Raw genomic sequence first — 12,428 nt, forward strand, 5'->3', positions numbered from 1 at the left:
GGGTCCGTGAAAGGCATTTACACGGTCGTTACACACACAAAGGCACCTCTGCAGAGGGGATCAAGATGCTCACGTGTCTTCATGTTAATTTTTAGAAGATTTACTTGAGAGAGGGTGCAGTGGGGGGGGGGGCGGAGGGAGAGGGGGAACCTGGAGCCGACTCCTCACCCACCGGAGCCCAAGCCCCACGTGAGGCTCCACGCCACAACCTCGAGATCCTGACCTGAGCCAAACTCAAGAGTCGACGTGGAACCGACTAAACCACCCAGGAGCCCCTCAAATGTTCCTAACTGCAACCCCATGCTGTGAACCCTGGGGGGCGGGGGACATCTGTGACCCCCAGTCTCCCTTGAAGGGCAGGAGGCCTGCAAGGCCCGAGGATGGGAACTGAGGATGTGGGAGGGTGCCTGCATCCCCTTCCCGCCCGGTGTGGGGACAGGACCCTCCCCCGGGACCCTCGGCCTTCAGGGTGAAGGGCTAAGTGCTGATTGGACGCTGCCTGCCCACAGTGATGATGCGGGACCCCACTCTGGGCGGAACTGTGGTGCCCCTGGGTTCCACCGCTGCCTGGTGCCCACTCTGCATCCGCAGACCTTCGGAGGCACTTGTGCTCCGGATCTGGCTCGCAGCGACCCGACTCTCCCACTCTCCCCAGTACCCCAGTACTCCCACTCTCCCCAGTACCCCCACCCTCCCACTCTCCCCAGTACCCCAACCCTCCCACTCTCCCCAGTACCCAGTGCATAAAGAGGAGGCGCTCACACAGCGACAGGTCACAGGTGAGTGGCAGCTGATCCCTGCTCCCCACGGGCCACAGTGGGGCCTGTGGGTCCAGGAGGGGGCACAGGCCTCCCGGGCTGGGGTCCACAACACCCTGACCCCCCATGTGATGACCGTGAGCAGCTCCTACAGCCCTTCCACAGCCCCACGGGGTGAGAGCGGCCACCCTGCTGCCCCCGTCCAGGGAAGGAGGCTGCAGTCGGAACTCAGGCAGCTCCCCCGGGACCCCTGCTCCCCTGTAAGCCCTGTGCTGTGCAGGCACCCAAGCCATGACCTTTCCAGCCTGTCCTAGACACTTGGACCCCGACAGGGATGACTGACACCCCCATCCCGCCCTGTGCCCGCTGGGTCCCCCTGGCCCGTGAGCAGGCTTGCTCTTCACACACTGGAATGTGGAGTCCCTCATGCTCCCCCAGGCCCCCCTCAGGCTATTCACACATCACTGCCCTCAGGGTGGGGAGTTTGGTCGCACTCTTGCTGGCATCAGGTTTTAATTTTGATGAAGTTCAGTCCGTCGCTTTCTGCCCTTGGTCGTGTGCTTGTGGAATCCAAGAGAAACCTTCGATCCCCGCCCCCGCCCCAAGCCCGCAGGGACACTCGCTGGCCGGCCCACCTACCACCATCTCTGCGCCGGCCTGGGGCTGGGAGACGTCACCCCCGAGCATCAGGTGGGCAGTTCCCAGAGCCCCTGGTCCCCCGCCCGTGTGCTCCTGATACCGGGGTGGGAGCGCTCTGTGACCCCAGCGTGACGGTGTGTCCTGGGACAGTGGCTGGGAAGGTGGACTGTAGGTGGGCGGGGGACAGACAGGCATCGAGGGCCCGTGTGTGATGCCTGTGCCCCTTGGGGCTACGGGGTTGTCTCCAGCTCCGGTCAGACAGAGGGGCACCTGCCTACGGGGAGCACCCGGACGCATGTGTCCTCAGAAGGTTCTCACGCGCCGTCATTCTTGGATGTGTTTGGATTGCAGCACGATGCAGGAGGACCCGGAGACACTGCTGGCCTTGCAAAGGGCCAATATCGTGGCCCAGCACCATCAGGTGGGGCCCAGAAGGGACCATAGACACTACACACCCACGACAGGGGGGACCATACCTGCAAGAGCAGGGGAGGCTCAAGAGGGGATCAGAGCCAAGGATGAGCCAGGTCAGCCCAGACAAGGACCATAGTCACCAGGAACAAGTGAGACCCTGGGGATGGTCCCGGTGTCAGTAGCAACTAAGGGTCCATCCTGGATCCTAGTCATTGGTAGCTGAGGAGCCCAGTCACCAGGTATAGGTGAGGCCCAGGTGGGGACCACAGTCACCAGGTCCAAGTGAGCCCAGTTGGGGACCACAGTCATAGGTCCACATGAGGCCCAGGTGGAGACCAGAGTCACCAGGTCTGGGTGAGGACCACAGTCACCAGGTCTGGTGAGGCCCAGGTAGGGACCAGAGTGACCAGGTCCAGGTGAGGCCCAGGCGGGGACCACAGTCATCAGGTCCAGGTGAAGCCCAGGTGGGACCACAGTCACTAGGTCCAGGTGAGGCCCAGGTGGGGACCATAGTCACCAGGTCCAGGTGAGGCCCAGGTGGGGACCACAGTCACCAGGTCTGGGTGAGGCCCAGGTGGGGACCACAGTCACCAGGTCCAGCTGAGGCCCAGGTAGGGGACCACAGTCACCAGGTCCAGCTGAGGCCCAGGTAGGGGACCACAGTCACCAGGTCCAGCTGAGGCCCAGGTAGGGGACCACAGTCACCAGGTCCAGGTGAAGCCCAGTGGGGGACCACAGTCACCGGGTCCAGGTGAGGGCCAGGTGGGGACCACAGTCACCAGGTCAGGTCAGGCCAAGGTGGGGATCATCACTGATAGATAGAAGCAGGTGAGGCTGTCAGGCTGTGCCCACCGGGCAGACAGGCCCTTCCTCTGGTGCCCGACCAATCTCAGAGGGTCGGCGCTCCCTCAGGATTCAGGGGGAGGGAGGACCCCTTCTGCTCCCTCCTGTCCCCATTTCCCTGCTCTGATCGGTCCCCACCACAGAGCCCCCTCTGTTGCAGGCGCACCAAGCAGGGTCTCCGCAGGACCAGTCACTGTGCAAGGTCACTGACCACCAGGGCTTTCTGCAGTGAGTCCCCTGGACACCCCTCATCCATCTAAGGGGGGGTGGCATTTGCAGGAACACCTCTCTGGAGGCTTACCCCCCCCCCCCCAGGTCGGGACCTCGTCCCCTGGAGCCCTCTGAGGGCCATGTCTGCGCTGGGCTGAGACACCCCGGAGGATGACCCGGGGCGTGGGCAGGAAGGGAGCTGGGCCCGGGGGAGGCCCCTGGACACTCAGAGGAGGGGCCTCCATGCCTTCTTCGGGCAGGCCCAGGTGTCTGCCTCCTGCATCCGGGGGGGGGGGGTGTCCAGTCCCTTCAGCAGGGGCTCCCGCAGGTGAGGGGCTCTGGGGCTGGGGCGTGCTCTCCGTTGGGGGACGGCCTGGTCTGGGGCAAGTCCGCAGGGGTGCTCTCACCCACACCCCCCAGCCAGGGCCCCCACAGTCCCGAAGGCTTCTGTGGGGCTGCAGGTAGATGCCAGGGTTCAGGCCAGGGCAGGGAGGGAGGGTGTGGAGCCTGAGCCTCCCCAGGCCCCAGGACAGAGGTTGGGGAGCATCAGGTTGGGGCCATGGTCCCCTGCTCCTCGTGGGAGACAGGGCCCAGCTCCAGGGAGACCCAGCCTCTCCGCAGACACCATGGAGCTGACGCCAGAACCTTCTAGATGCCTGCACCCCTTTAGATGAGAATAAAAATGCGGCCTCCCAATCTCCAGCCCAGCGGCTGAGAATGTGGGACCCACTCCTCATGAGCCCTCCAGGGAAGCCGTTAATGGTCCGTGTGTCCCTGGTCTCTGTCCGCAGTCTGTGCTCACCCAGCCGGTGACTAGCATCTCCATCTCAGGTGTGCAAACCCAGTTTGTGTCTCCTAACCCTGAGGAATCCTGTGGCTCATGCGCCCCCTGTTCCTCCAGGGCGGGTGGGGTTCGTGGGGGTTGGCTACCTGCTGCCCCCCCACCCGGTCTCAGCCCCAAGCTGAGAGCCCACTCCTGGGCTCATTGACAGCAGCCAGGTTCAGGCTCTGATGCCTGGGAACTCCCCACACTCGGGCACCCCAGGTATTCCCGAGGCGCTCCGGATCCTGAGCCCACACTGTCCACCTCGGATTCCTCCCTGCTTAGTCGCCTGAGTGCCTTCAGGCCGGGATGTCCTTCATGGGAGCAGACATCTAAATGTTCTGATTTTGCATTCTGCTGCTCTATCAGCTTCTGGTGCCAGCTTCCAGAGCCCGCCCCCCCAGGTCTATCTTCCCATATATCATCTTGGATTCACTTGTCTGCACTTCCTGCCTTGCACACAGTGGTTGCTTTTTTCTGCGCAGCTATTCTGCTTTAGATCTCCAGGTGAATTCGCAGGTGTTCGGAATGATGTGACGGCGACCTAGCTAAAGTCCTGGAAGACAACAGTGAGATGCCCCACTCTTCTGCCATCTTGCCTGACTCTTCTGACTTAATGTATTTTCTTCAATGAATATAAACTGCGTTTTTAATGGGGGAGTAAAAAAAAGCCTTAGCAAAATGTAAAGCGGCCCTGTCTCAGACCAGGTCTGATCTTAGGAACAGTGGCAAGTACGGAGCTTGAAGGCAGAGATGGGAGTCACCGCTGGCGAAGAGGAAGAGGCAAAGCTGGGCTGGTGCCGGGCGCCTCCTCTCCCCCAGCCCATCCTCTTTCCTACAGATTTTTGAGAATCTAGCTTGTTCAGGTTTTAGCAACAAGAACACCAGGTGAAGTGAGGCGGGAAGAGACTGCTCTGAGGCTGGGCCGACTGGAAGGGCCCAGAGAGGCCACTGGGCCGCCCGCACCACGACCACAGATACTTGTCCGTGAAGCAAGTGGAGACACACGGGCTGGAGTTGGAAGGAATGAGGACGCATCCTTTTGTGGGAGAAAAGCAGGCCAAGGGACCCGGCGAGGGCCCGCGCAGACCTGGAGAATGTCAGGGCCCGTCGCAGAGTCCCTGCGGCCTTCCCCACCATGCAGCTGACCCTTGCGGGGGGGGGGGGGGGGCGCTCAGCTTACTCATCCCCTGAGTCAAGTGGTCACCGAACAGGAGCGGGAGTGGAAGGGTTGATGAGCCACTTATATTTTAACATTTTATTCTGTGTGAACACCTCCGGAAGCTCTCCTGTTCCCTAAAGGAAGGACTGGCTTGCGGGTGAGATTGTCCCTCCGACTGCACCTCGGGTCATGCTGGCTCTGCCGCCTTTTCTTCCCTGATGACCACCTGGCAGCTATGCTGGTGCCCGGGAGGCACCCCCTCATTTGGATTTCTATTGCTTGTCTCAGGTCCCTCAAAGTGGGTTCCCTGGTTAGGGGATAGTAAGATGTCAAAGAGGACTGAGCGACCCAGGAGGGAAGGTGGGTAGGATGAGAGGAGAAGGCCACAGGGCTTATTTCTTAGCTCTTCAGACTCCTGCAGCTTCCATGGCTGATGTAGGAAGGACTGGGACATGCTTCCCGGCTGATGTTACAAGAGGCAAGGGTGGGGAAGGGGGAGGGAAATTAAATAGCAAGAGGAGAGGAAGCAATGCTATTTTCAGAGGCTGCTGATTAAAGTAAGTTATTGGGCTGCTTCATTATTCTGGGGAGTTCAGTTGTGCCCCCATGGAATTTCTTGAAATGTCAGAGGTCTGTTTAGACGGTAACTCTGTATTTCATTAGGGCTTTCCAGAGTTACTTGCATGAGGCTCTGATAAACAAGATGGATAAGGGTAAGAGGGAATGATCTTATATTAGGGGCATCCCCTGTTGATTGAAGGGTGCAAATTAACAGCCACACCATCCTGAAGGGGATGGGCAGCCTCCTGATACGGTCTCCTGTCCTCTGCCTGCCTCATTCACACCGTGAAATCCAATAGCATGAATGAAAGCTGAGGAAGGAGTCATTTCTGTCCACCTGCAGCTCTCCCTCGGTGCTACCCCTGCATCTAGTCCTGATTGTACCATGAACACATGCACGCAAACACACACACACACACACACACACACACACACACACACACACAGGCATATGCCTGATTCTCAGGAACTTCCTCATGTTGGAGCCGGAAGACAGGAAGAGAGACGATTTGCCAGGCAATTGCCAGGTGGTTGCCAGGATTAATGCAGTTACGGAGAAGTTGTAATTGCAGAGGAAGTCCAGAGAGCTTATGTATGCCCTTTACCCAAACTCCTCAGTGTTGGCATCTCACATCACTGTTATAAGTGCCCAAACTAAGGAATTGAATTAGTACAATATTAACTCCATTCGTATTTTGCTCATGTTTCCACTAATATTGTTTCTGACATTTCCTTACTTTCTGACGTTACCAGATACTTCAGGGACGTCTTGCATTTTTCATGTCCCTTCCCATTTCTCGAGGATCAGCCATTTCTCCAAGGATATTTTCTTCTTTTATTGTAAAATGATATTTAGAAACCTAAATCTGGAGGAGATTTGACTCATTGTTATTAGAGTATCACTTCCCTTAGACCTTAGCAGTGGACAGAGACACGAAATACATGTATCCATCCTGACCCATGCGTGCATGCACATCAACAAGTCACGCTAAAATAGTTCTATAATCTAAACTCCCCAGGTGACCTACTGCAGTGAATCACTCTCTGCCCCCTCAATCCCTGGCAACCACCGACCTACTTTCTATTATTATAGTCCCACCTTTTCCAAAATGACATATAAATGAAATCATACAATACGTGGCCTTTGTAGTTTGGCTTATTTCACTTCTCAAAGTGCGACTAAGCTTCCTGTGTGTCGTTGCATGAATAAACTATTCCTTTCTTTTTATTGCTAAGTAGAATTCCTCATGATGGACGGACTAGAACTGGTTTATCTGCTTATGTTTTGAAGGACATCGTGGTTGTTTTCCATTTTTAGCATTTGTAAGTAAAGCTGCTATAGATATTCACATGTAGGTTTTTGTGTGGATATAGTTTTCCGAAACACTTGCACAAATAGCCAGTAGTGACTTTGCTGGTATGTTGATGTGTACATTTAATATTATAAGAAATTGCAAAACTGTATTTCCAAGTGGCTGTAGTATTTTAAACTCCCACCAGTAACAAATGAGGTATTGTCACTTTTTTTTCCTAAAACAATTACAATGGGTATGTTGTGGTATCTCGTTTCTCTTGTAACAAATTATGCAAAATGTCTTTTCTTTGGCTTATTTTCTATCTACATATCTTTATTGATGAAGAGTCCTTTCACTTGTTTTGATTATTTTAAAAACTGTTTTTTTGTTTTTATTGTTAAATTTCAAGTGTAATTTATATATTCTCAATAAAAGTCTTTGATCAGATGTGTACTTTCAAAGTAACCTCTCCTCCCAACACTGTGGTTGATTTTCATTCTTTTAACGGTATCTTTCACAGACAAATAGTTTTCAATTTTGATCAAGCCTAGTTTTTAGTTTTGTTCATGAGCATTGTTTTTGGCATCATTGGATTTGTATTTAAACGATGAGGTCACTTTATTTCTGTTTTTATCATTTCATATATTTTTACTTGAGCACCAAGAATAATGCCTAGCAAATAATTATTCATACACTGAATGAACACACACCACTCCTGGGGAGAAATTTTTAGACAGAGGAAAAACCTTCTGAGCAGAAATGACTCTGCCACTCCCATTCCCCATAGACCTCTTCCCCCATCAGACGGGCTGAATGGAATATTACTCAGCCATTAAAAACGACAAATACCCACCATTTGCTTCAACGTGGATGGAACTGGAGGGTATTATGCTGAGTGAAGTAAGTCAATTGGAGAAGGACAGTGTATGTTCTCATTCATTTGGGGAATATAAATTATAGTGAAAGGGAATATAAGGGAAGGGAGAAGAAATGTGTGGGAAATATTAGAAAGGGAGACAGAACATAAAGACTGCTAACTGGGAAACGAACTAGGGGTGGTGGGAGGGGAGGAGGGTGGGGGGTGGGGGTGAATGGGTGATGGGCACTGAGGGGGACACTTGACGGGATGAGCACTGGGTGTTATTCTGTATGTTGGTAAACTGAACACCAATAAAAATTAATTTATTAAATAAATAAATAAATAAATAAATAAATAAATAAATAAATGAAGGGCAGCTTCTTTACCCTTTCATGCTGGGTGCAGTTTATCTAAATGGAGAACAAATATCATAACAGGAGCTGCCTGAGCAGCTGTAGTGTCTTAGGAAATGAAGCCTTCAGAATGGAAAAGAAGTCACCCAGCTGTTTGCCAGCCTCATAGAAGGAACAGGGGTAGGAAGAGCTTGTTTTGCAATCATCTACAAAACTTAGCTGGAAAGAACCACCAGGAGCTGCTTCCTTGAAGAAGTACTTACTAGTAATGATAGTAGTTTTATCTGGAACTTTGAAACAATTTGAAGTAAATAGTAATTGTGATTATAAGATTTGTCAAGACAAAATAAAGCCATAATATCATATAAAGTTGAAGTTGCTGTAGATAATGGGCGATGAGTGCCAAATTACAGATCATAGGTATTTATAAATTGTTCCTTGAGTGACATTTAAAATATAAATTCTCCTCAAAACTTCTCTTTATTATTTATTCATGCAAAAATACATTTTCAAATATTTATAATGTGAGTAGTTCACATTGAAACACAAGAGTGATTTTTATTGAGTGTTGTTAAAAATGTATAAGTAAACTTTTTCATTTGTTAATGTTCTTTCAGAAACCAAAGCAATTCATTTGTGTCATACTTGAAGAAAAGTCATAAATGGAAACTTGAAAAATTGGTTAGAAAATGCAAACTTTTCTGGCAGTTTCTTAGCTCTGTTGTCTCTCAAGAGTGATTGTCCTTCTTTTCCCAGAGATCTGGATTAGTCAGTAGAATAAATCATCATCATCATCATCATCATTGCCATTATTAATTGATTGCTATTACAGAGCTACTGTGTACTATCTCAGGTGCATGAAAGGCCTGGTAACAGATGGCATAAGGCTTATAATTGTTAATAGAAAAAGGAAAGATAGCAAGGACTCCTGAGCATGTACGTGCACACACAGACACATGGCAATGTACTCCTTCCTGCATGGACATAGTGATGTTTTGCCAGAAAAAAACATTCTCATTGGGCTCAGGACTTTATCATTTTCTTATCCTTTTTGGATGTGAAGAGAGGTGCGGAGAGTGTTTTTAAAGATATCAGGACTGGAGGTATGGAGAAAAAAGAAGAAGAATGCTAGGAGATGCTGGGCAGAGTGGAGCATGGCACTCAGCTGGTGGAGATTTTTCTAGGAAAGGTATGGGAAGATACATTTTTCTGATCTGCTGGCATTTGTTCACCTGCTTTCATTGTTCTTCCTCAGCAGGCCTTTCCCATTTTCTTTTCCCCTTCTTTCTTCTAGGAGTGAGAATGTGATTAGTGTAGACAAGACCAATGTTTGTTTCCTGTACCCCATGAATTCTACTTGTTTTACTACTTTACATGGAGTGCTTTGAACCTAAGATAGGATGTGGCACCTGGGTGGCTTAGTGGTTAAGCGTGTCTGCCTTTGGCTCAGGGCCCAAACACTCCTGGGACTCCAGGATCCAGTCCCACATCAGGCTTCCTGCAAGGAGCCTGATTCTCTCTCTGCCTATGTCTCTGCCTCTCTCTTTCTGTGTCTCTCATGAATAAATAAATAAAATCTTTAAAAAAAAGAAAAATAAACCTATAATAGGAATAGAATCTTTAGAAGGCAGAGAGACCTAAAATTATGAAAGAGGGATGAGCCCTCATCCCTTTTCTTCTCATCTCCAATTAGAGCTGAGAATGGATCTATTCTGTGGACTGCACCTCCAATAGGGGATCAAAGGAGCCTCATAGGTAAGGTTCATTTTCCCTGGAAAACACGTGTCACACATGCACTCAGTCCTCTCACTTTTCTCCCTTCTGAAGCTGCTCTGTTCAAGAGAAACCCAGAGCAGTAGTAAGAATGGGATAGGACAACTTAGAGAAAACAGAATGGAAGAAGGTCATAGAACTGGGTTCAAAGACCACCCACATTCTCACAAGTCATTTTAGACACCCTTGTGGCAAAGAGTCGCCTGCACAATGACAGAGTCCAACCTAAGTGCAGACCTCGTCTTTTTGTTTTTCTGCTGAGGGTCTTCTCTAAAACTTTCTCCCTATGCCTGACCTACGTATAATCAGGTGCAGCCCAGAAGCACAAGGGGTGTTATTCAAAACATGTAGGAAAACTCCTAGACCAATTTCTGGGAGAACAGTTTGAGTGGTATTCTGTATCCTTTCAGAGGTGGAATTGAGCCCTTGAAACTCTAGCAGCAACTTTGAAAATGTACCCTTGACTGGCTTCTCCTCTCTTACCTCACTCTCTCTGCTTCCTTACTTCAACTTCCTAGCACCCCAAAGTAAACATTATCACATACATTTTTATCTCAGGTGCTGTTTTTAAGGATCACTCAAACTAAGACACCCGGGGTATGTATTAGTGTTTCTACCTCTTACAAATTATTCTACCAATAAGGCATAAGCCCAACTCTTTAAATATCATCTCTATTTTTATAGTTTATGTCAGCAGCCATATTTCTATTGCCATGAAATCCAGTATTATTCTTGGCTATCTTATAGTGCACTTGAATAATTTCATTTCTTTACAAATTACAAAGGTCACATCTCTGTATTGTGTGTACTCTGCTATAGCACATGTAAAATTTTTGAGTTCTGCCACTAAATAAATTTATGATCTTAGTTGTGTTTATCAATTTCTCTGAGCCATAGAATCTTTACTAAAATGAGATATTATAAGTAGATTTCAGAATTATTATGAAGATTAAATAACACCTTATACTGCCGATACCTGTATTCTAACCTCTAAATGCTATTTCCCACTAAAATGAGATGTGGCTCCTTGGAGAAATTGCCAATTCCAGGTGCCAACATATACAAGATAATCCTAGGAAATATTTTTGTCCCATAAAATAAGATGTCATGTGAGATAGAAACAGCAGTCTACTATTAACAGGGTTCCCATTGCCTAAGATGAGACCATTTGAGCATCAAAAAGAAAACTAATTGTCACAGATTGAAACAATAAAACATATACAAATTCATAAGTTCATAAAATAATTTTTAATATTGTTTTGTGCTGGAAACAATTGTTTAATATTGTTTTGTGTTGGAATTCATTATTTTGAATTTTCATAAACCAATATAGATTCTGTATCTTCACTTTTTTCTTTCTTTTTTGAATAAACTGTATCATTGCATGTCCAGATACTTTGTGAATAATTTTTTTAAAATTATGGCTAATAAGAACAAAAGAAATGACTAAATTTTTAAAAAGGAACATTTTCTCAAACATTAATAAAATAATGGATATAGAAAGTGATCATCAGTAGATGCTAAAATCATTAGGCAGAAAATCAATGGGGCATTTGATAATAGAAATGCCATATAGAATATAATGCCTATAATAGAAATTAAACTGACACCACCTGAGCCACTGATTAATCTTGAATTACTAAATGTGGGATAACTAGATTATACATGACTCATGATGTAATGCAATAGGAAGAGTTCAATGCCAACTATAAAATATTTTTGTTTTTGAAATAAAACCTAAATCTAACCAAGGATCTAGATCTAATTACCAGTTTACACAGCCAGTGTGACAATTAAATCATGGTGAAGCAATTGGCCAAACTGTCCCATAACATGGGACAATTTATAGGGCAAGTGCCCTAGTCAATAGCATAAAAAATGAAAAGTAGGATGTTTCAAAATCAAAGATAATTAAGTAATATAATAAAATGGAATGAGTGGACTGAGGATCCCTATTCAAACCAACTCACTGTAAGAAGATATTATTGAGGCAGTAAGAAACATTTGAACATAGACTGGGTATGAGATTATTTTTATATATGAATAAACTCATTAGATGTTCTAATGGCATAGTTTGTTAGATGTTATTTTCTGTTAGATATAAATTTCTTAGATAGTATTATGACATAAAAGTTATAATAGTACAATGACTTTCTATTTTCCATTCATTTTAAGAGCATTCACAATTTCTTGCTGGAATATTTTTATAACTGTTTTAAAGTCTTTATCAGAAAATTCCACTATTAGGACGCCTGGGTGGCTCAGCGGTTGAACGTCTTGCCTTTGGCTCAGGGTGTGATCCTGGAGTCCCGGGATCAAGTCCCACGTCGGGCTCCCAGCATGGAGCCTGCTCCTCCTTCTACCTATGTCTCTGCCTCAATCTCTCTCTGTGTCTCTCATGAATAAATAAAATCTTAAAAAAAAAAAAAGAAGGAAAATTCCACTATCTGTGTCAACCAATATTGGCATGTTGTCTTTTCCCATATGAATTGCTATTTTTCCTAGTTCTCTCTAGACCAAGTAATTGGATTGTATCCTAGATAATTTTAATATTGTGTTATGACACTGTATTTTATTTAAATCATATGGAGAATCTTGGTAACTTTGTTTTAGAAGGCAATCAGTGAAATTGGGTAGAGACCACAGATTATGATGGACTTCTGTGGGTTGTGGAAAGATTGAGAGAAAGAGAAAACAACGGGACTTTATTCTACTCTTTCAGGACCACAGTTCCTCTT

General features: G+C 47.7%; 1 protein-coding gene across 5 annotated transcripts; it reads left to right on the forward strand.

Moving 5' to 3' along the window:
* Nucleotides 1–166: 166 nt before the first annotated feature.
* LOC118354897 (ESX-1 secretion-associated protein EspK-like) lies at nucleotides 167–7,150 on the forward strand. Of its 5 annotated transcripts, none has more exons than XM_049109737.1 (5): nucleotides 167–779; nucleotides 1,334–1,448; nucleotides 1,646–1,818; nucleotides 2,815–2,882; nucleotides 4,173–7,150. In XM_049109737.1, exons 1-4 carry the CDS (start codon nucleotides 512–514, stop codon nucleotides 2,862–2,864), a joined length of 606 nt encoding a protein of 201 aa, XP_048965694.1. In that variant the 5' UTR covers nucleotides 167–511; the 3' UTR covers nucleotides 2,865–2,882; nucleotides 4,173–7,150. The 5 variants fall into 5 exon arrangements, with proteins under 5 accessions (XP_048965694.1, XP_048965693.1, XP_048965695.1 ...); XM_049109736.1 differs by having other exon boundaries at nucleotides 1,365–1,448; XM_049109739.1 differs by having other exon boundaries at nucleotides 365–779; nucleotides 1,365–1,448; nucleotides 1,749–1,818.
* Nucleotides 7,151–12,428: the final 5,278 nt, after the last annotated feature.

This window comes from Canis lupus, chromosome 5 (assembly GCF_003254725.2).
Source record: "Canis lupus dingo isolate Sandy chromosome 5, ASM325472v2, whole genome shotgun sequence".
NCBI lineage: Eukaryota > Metazoa > Chordata > Mammalia > Carnivora > Canidae > Canis > Canis lupus.

Coding starts and splice junctions, on each gene's coding strand:
- LOC118354897 (XM_049109736.1), top strand. CDS start 512: ATGATGCGGGACCCCACTCTGGGCGGAACTGTGGTGCCCCTGGGTTCC. Junction 1,449..1,645: donor ACGTCACCCCCGAGCATCAG/GTGGGCAGTTCC, acceptor GGTTGTCTCCAG/CTCCGGTCAGACAGAGGGGC. Junction 1,819..2,814: donor TCGTGGCCCAGCACCATCAG/GTGGGGCCCAGA, acceptor CCTCTGTTGCAG/GCGCACCAAGCAGGGTCTCC.